The 6,000-nt window shown below is 39.1% G+C and overlaps 1 protein-coding gene across 13 annotated transcripts in view; it reads right to left on the reverse strand.

Moving 5' to 3' along the window:
• Positions 1–6,000, reverse strand: part of AGTPBP1 (ATP/GTP binding carboxypeptidase 1) — a 127,710-nt gene that overhangs the window by 98,608 nt on the left and 23,102 nt on the right. For 7 of the 13 annotated variants that reach the window (XM_085846145.1, XM_085846146.1, XM_085846156.1 and 4 more), the window contains exon 4: positions 858–925. In XM_085846145.1, coding sequence (XP_085702271.1) covers positions 858–925 — 68 coding nt within the window. Of the gene's footprint in view, positions 1–857; positions 926–1,474; positions 1,691–3,510; positions 3,646–3,743; positions 3,816–4,812; positions 5,032–5,246; positions 5,393–6,000 lie in introns of those variants that run through there. The other 6 variants (XM_085846152.1, XM_085846154.1, XM_085846155.1 and 3 more) reach the window with 6 other exon arrangements.

A 6,000-nucleotide genomic window follows, 5' to 3' on the forward strand; every position in this document is an offset into this window, starting at 1 on the left:
CAGCTGTGATGATGGATTTCATGACCTTGCTGATGATTGTGAGGAAGTTAATTGGTCTGTAGTTAAGGGGATTCGTTTTTGCACTTTTTATGTAATGCTGTGATGTTGGCTGATTTCCAAGCAGATGGAAGATGACCCATGGTAAATGGCAGGGTGAAAAGGTCAGAGAGAGGAAGTGCAAGAGCAGAAGAGCAGGTTTTTAGGATAAGTCAGTTGATGCCATCCGGTCCAGTTGCAGAGTCAGAATCGAGTGTTGCCAGAAAGTTTTTCTCCTTCTCAGATGCAAAAGACACAGAATCCAGGAGCAATTAGGCATGACTGGGAAGGATGGGTATACAGAGGGAGGGGTTAGGAACACAATATTTTGAAGCAAACACAGAATTGAGGCATTGAGCAGATAATCTGCGATGATGTGGTGAGGTTTTATTACTTTAACCGCGTGGAGATTTCAGTGCACAAATGGTTTTACAGAGAAGAATTTGATTGCACTGGAGGACGAGATTGCTGCTCAAAGTTTTAAAGAGACAAACAGCTTGAAAAGAGACAACTATTTTTTTTATAAATAACAGGGATGGTGACACACAAAGTGAAATGACTGAACTGCATGCTTAAACTGACAGGAACAATCTTCCATATTCTTAATGCTAATGTCGGTGATGGAGAGAGAGATTGCAGCGTTAAATTAGAATATACAGTAAATAACTTTATCTACAATGACAGGACTTCATCAACTAAATTACTCTTAATTAGAGAACCCATTTGAGCTATCACAAAGCCCACAAATACAATTACAAAGATGGGATCATTTTATCATCACTGCAAATGAAAAACTGTGTTTCAGGAACCCCAAAACCCACCTGAAGGGTCGACAGGATCACGTCCATACCACTGGATCCTTGCTTGGACATTTCCTTCCTGGCTTTTTCTGAAAGATGGCATATATAAACTTCGAAAAAGCAAAGCCATTTTCCTTTTTTAAAAGCATTTCTAAATATATAAAGAGGCCTGAATAAAATGGCTATTCAAAGTATACCAATGTCACCCAGGGTCATGAAATATTACACCACTCTGAAGGTCTCAACACAACCTGAAATGGTGGTAGTGTGTAGAAGGTGAATTACAGCAGGAAACTTGTAAATATACACAATTACTGTACCAATAAGCACGATTATCCACAAACAACTGTAAATATAAACAAAATGGACATTCAGATTCATTAGCTGTCTCTGCTTATCGTAAATGAGGCCAACGTTGATTAGTACTTTATAAACACAGGTAAATTATAATAAAAACACCAAGCATTGCAACATCAATACATTCATATACTCTACATTTCATGACAAGGGTGCGAACTGCGATGGAGCCCTCCAAGACGACACAAAACGTGCACTGAACTTATCTCTACGGTCACAAGAATGAAACAACAAAGGGATGGATCAAGAAAAGACAAATGGTTCACAAATAACAAAGATACCTTTAAGCCAGGGCAGTAGAAAATAAAGAAAGGTAACGGGAGTAATGGCGTCTCTGCCTGTGACGGAGCTGGCAAAATTGCAGTGACATGGAATTGGATCAAGACAAAAGTATGCTCAACAGGGATCTGTACGGAGCCTAACAGGCTCATACTATACGGTAAAAGCAGATCCAGCTCTTGAGAATTCTCCGAAACTGTAGTTTCCAAGCGTTGGTCCAATTGCAACACCCAGTCTCTCTGTAAGGTAATGATGTAATGTTCTCTTTGTAATGTGTTGCTAATTCCAATCTGTACTGCAGCTCAGACTTCCCTCGTTAATAATAATAACAATAATTATGTTCATATTGCACCTTTTGCTGATGCTGATGACAAGGCACTGAACACTGCTTTCCACTAATTGAAAGTATAGTGAGTCAGGTCATTAGTGGCTCAATCACTCCTTTCTCTTTGAAATATCATGTTATCTCTCCTCTCCAAATGTATTTGCACCATACAGTAGGATTACCTCATATATCTCACAAACAGGCAGAGTACAGGTCACCTGCCACAGAGTTTTCATGCAGTTTGGATAAATACAGGCTTACAGGACTTCACACGGCTTTATTTGATTGAAATATAGTACTTAGATACAAAAAAGAAAAGAAGGCATTGCTAATTGAGATGTCAGTAACCAGCAATTTTGGCTGAAACAAAGAAATCAAGAAACCAGATCCTCAAAAATGAAGTGAAAAGATCCTGAAAGTTGAAAAGTTCCAAAATTGTGCCGGTGATAATTTGAGCAACGGGAATTACGAAGAAGAAGAACCTGCGAGAGAACTTAAAAACCATAGCTGGGAATATTGACACAAATAAACTGCAGTTAGAAGCTGTCTGGGACTCAGTCACTATTCTCAAAAGAGTCCTCGGAACAAAACTTTGAGAACAACAAAACCTCACAGCTTGGTCCATAAACCGTGACCCCATTACCGAAACAGAGGTGGATACTTTGAGACCTGGGAGGACTCCGTTCCGCCTTCTGAAACCCGCATATGGAGATAACAACCAACAACACATACAGAGCTCTCCCATAATTGAAAGCCATCTGGAAGGTAAGCTGGTGCAGGTACCAGAATGCTTGCAGTGAAATATATTTGGAAAACTGGAGTGTGTGGGATTGGAACATCTCCTCTAACAGCTATTGTCATCCAATGATATTAAATTCCAACACAGTGGGAATTGTATCATAATATCATAAACAACCCATTGACACGAAACATCACTGGCCAAGAATTGCTGCAAGACAGGATGCCTCAGTCTCATAATACAACCAAGTTTCTTCTATAGACCTGCAAAAAATGGAACTTCTCTATGTATTGTGAACTACTTATGTAAAGGTAACAACTTTTTACTGTTCTGAAATATACAGCATTTGGAGTACTGAGAAAACAGTAAACTCTCTATGTTGAGCATTTTAATGGATCAATAATCATTAATTGAAAAACAACGACCATAAAGGTGAAGAATGCATGACGGCACTTCCCCTAACTAAACTCAGTGGCTGTTTGTCTCATCTAACAATCTTCTGTTGGGTGTCACGTATGTTTGGCTGCATATGTGTGTGTGTGTGTGTGTGTGTGTGTGTGTGTGTGTGTGTGTGTGTGTGTGTGTGTGTGTGTGTGTGTGTGTGTGTGTGTGTGTGTGTGTGTGTGTGTGTGTGTGTGTGTGTGTGTGGCAGCTCCATGCTACGAGCCTTAGATCATGTAAAAATAAAAAAGTGGAAGGTTAACAGGGTAAACCACAGTGGGAGTGTTACGATTAAGATTGTCGTGAAAAAAAAAAACTTTGAAGTTAACTTTCCAAAACTATTAAGCTCGACATTCACAGCTCAACGGAAACTTTGACGGAAACATAAGTAATGAGATGAAAAAGAAATGAAGACGAAAATAAAAACTGACAAGAAAAACAAATAACAAACGAAAAAAAAAAAAAAAAACCTTACAAAATTTCAAAACTGTAATTTTAATGTCAACAACTATTTACATTTCAGCAATACATACCTTGATTAAGAAACGTTTGGAAATTAACACTCATTTATCTACATTGTGCAAAGACAGCATCGACCAACTCATACGCGTGGATTAAGACTGCACCTTTGTGGACAAACGCTACTCAGAGGTCCATTAAAGATGAAGAGGACATGACAATTGGTAATGGGTATATATATATATATATATATATATATATATATATATATATATATATATATATATATATATATATATATATTTACCCAGCTTAGTGTGGGCTGTCTGTCTCTGTCTCTCTCTCTCTCTCTCTCTCTCTCTCTCTCTCTCTCTCTCTCTCTCTCTCTCTCTCTCTCTCTCTCTCTCTCTCTCTCTCTGTCTGTCTCCCGCAGGGTGTCAGCACTGTCATCTTTCCACTGTAATCACAGGAATGTGCAGCACCCATGCTGGCACGTTGGCCTTGCCAGTGAGATATAATTTATGCACCTGCCCTTCCGCTGGCTTAATAAGACTATGTGCGAATATCATTCTGGCTGGGTCTTCTGAGGACGTCATTGATGTAGAGTTTGATCTCACAAAGTAATGTGCTGCATGCATGCCGACTTCATGCCATCCTGCTGACTGTAACTCACTGGAAGCACTAAAGGTACTTTTTATAGAGAGGTCAAGGCTCATAATTAGAGCTGAAGGACAGAGGGAGAGATGGCTACACACTGACAGAGCAAACGGGAACAGGCAGATAAAGGACACAGATAGGTAGGTAGGACAAAGAGACGCAACACACACTGGAGAATTAAGCAGAAGAATCCAGGTGGGTGGAGAATGCCAACAGACTGGACAGCCAATAAAGTAAACAAGAAGAAGTCATCATGCAGAGCACAATACTTGCAAAATCCACAAAACAAATTTGACCTCAAAAATAATTGGTGGTTGAATTCTGTGACCTGAGATGCAAATCCTCTACAAATTTCAAGTCAATGGGGGTGAAAATTGAGGATTTTAGAAATACCACCTTAGTTGTTGAACTTTAGCCTTTATTGACCTTTTGGTTGATGTCAACCTCAAAAAATAATTGGCTAGTTGAATTCAGTGACCTGACATATAAATCCTCTTTAAATTTCAAGTCAATCGCATGAAAATTGAGGATTTCAGAAATCTGATCGAAGTTGTTGACCATTGGCCTATGTTGACCTTTTGACCTCAAAAATAATATGCTTCTTCCTTCTGACAAACTCCACCATGTGGTGAAGTTTCGTGAAGATCAATTTAAAATTGTGAGCTGAAGGCGATTGACAGACAGACAAACAGACAGACAGATTAACAAAAACGACTCACCAATATACTTGAAAAATCTTCGATTTTGCCAGAAACAAAGACAGAAAAGGTCACAGATGGACAAAGTGGAAATATCACAGACAACATGAGATATGACGATAGGTGATCACTTTGAAAGACTTGAAGGAAGAGAAAGATTGGAATGAGGAAATTCAGAAGGGCGAGAGGAGACGAGACAATGGAATGAATGTGAGCAGTGATGTAGTAGATTAGGGAAAGGCAACAAGATGAGGGTTTTTGAATGAGTGCATACAAACTCAATGGATGAGCTCAAAGGCATCAAGTTTGAAAAATAAAAATAGATTGTTTCATCATGTGGAATTGGGGGTGGAGGTAGAAAAAGAAATAGTTCCTCATTTCATTCAAACCAAGGGATGAAGATGGGGGTCCGCATTTTATGAACTAAACTGAAATCCAGACATGGAACAACTTACCTGTTGACGAATGCCAAGACAGCAGTGCCGATCACAAAGATGAACCCCCAATGATACAAAAAATGAACATTCCGATAGAGAAGCTGCTGCCAACATAACGTAGCGTGAGTAGCAAGTGTCGGACTGCAGGTTTTTGACGTGTTTGTTGTTAGACTAAAAATAAATGCAATTCCACTACCTCATGCTGATAAATGTGACACCAATAAAAGGAAAGTATCTCTTGGAGCCCAAAATAGTATAACCAGAGACATATCAAAAACATGTGCTCATCCACCGTTCTCATGTCTAATTACTGAAACGACATTGGCTGAAATTAGAGTGAATGCACACTCACACAGATAATGGAAAATGTCGTTTCTTTTGTCCAAATCAATTCATGGAAAACCAAAAGGATTGGGGTGGTGGGGGGGGGGGTAGTGGGGTGAGGGGCTTATTTAATACAGACATCATGGCAGTGAGCAAGCAATGGTGAATATGGAGTCTATGAATGAACAGGATCTGTAAAAAAACAGAGAAGCTGAATCTCGGATAAGTTGTCCTTCAGCTGGAAAATAATTCGTACCATCAAATGAAGAGTTTGAGAATGGTAGCCGGCACAACTTATCATCGACTAACACAAGTCAATGGCAATGTGTAAATGAAAACGGCAATATTAGAAACAATACTGTATAATTATGATGACACGTGTCTTTAGAACAGGAGAGCTGGTGAAAAATGGAATAAAAACTTTGCTCATGTTTTATATTAATACGCT

The sequence above is a fragment of the Eptatretus burgeri genome, chromosome 11 (genome assembly GCF_056783735.1).
Source record: "Eptatretus burgeri isolate ZD-2024b chromosome 11, Ebu_testis_v1, whole genome shotgun sequence".
NCBI lineage: Eukaryota > Metazoa > Chordata > Myxini > Myxiniformes > Myxinidae > Eptatretus > Eptatretus burgeri.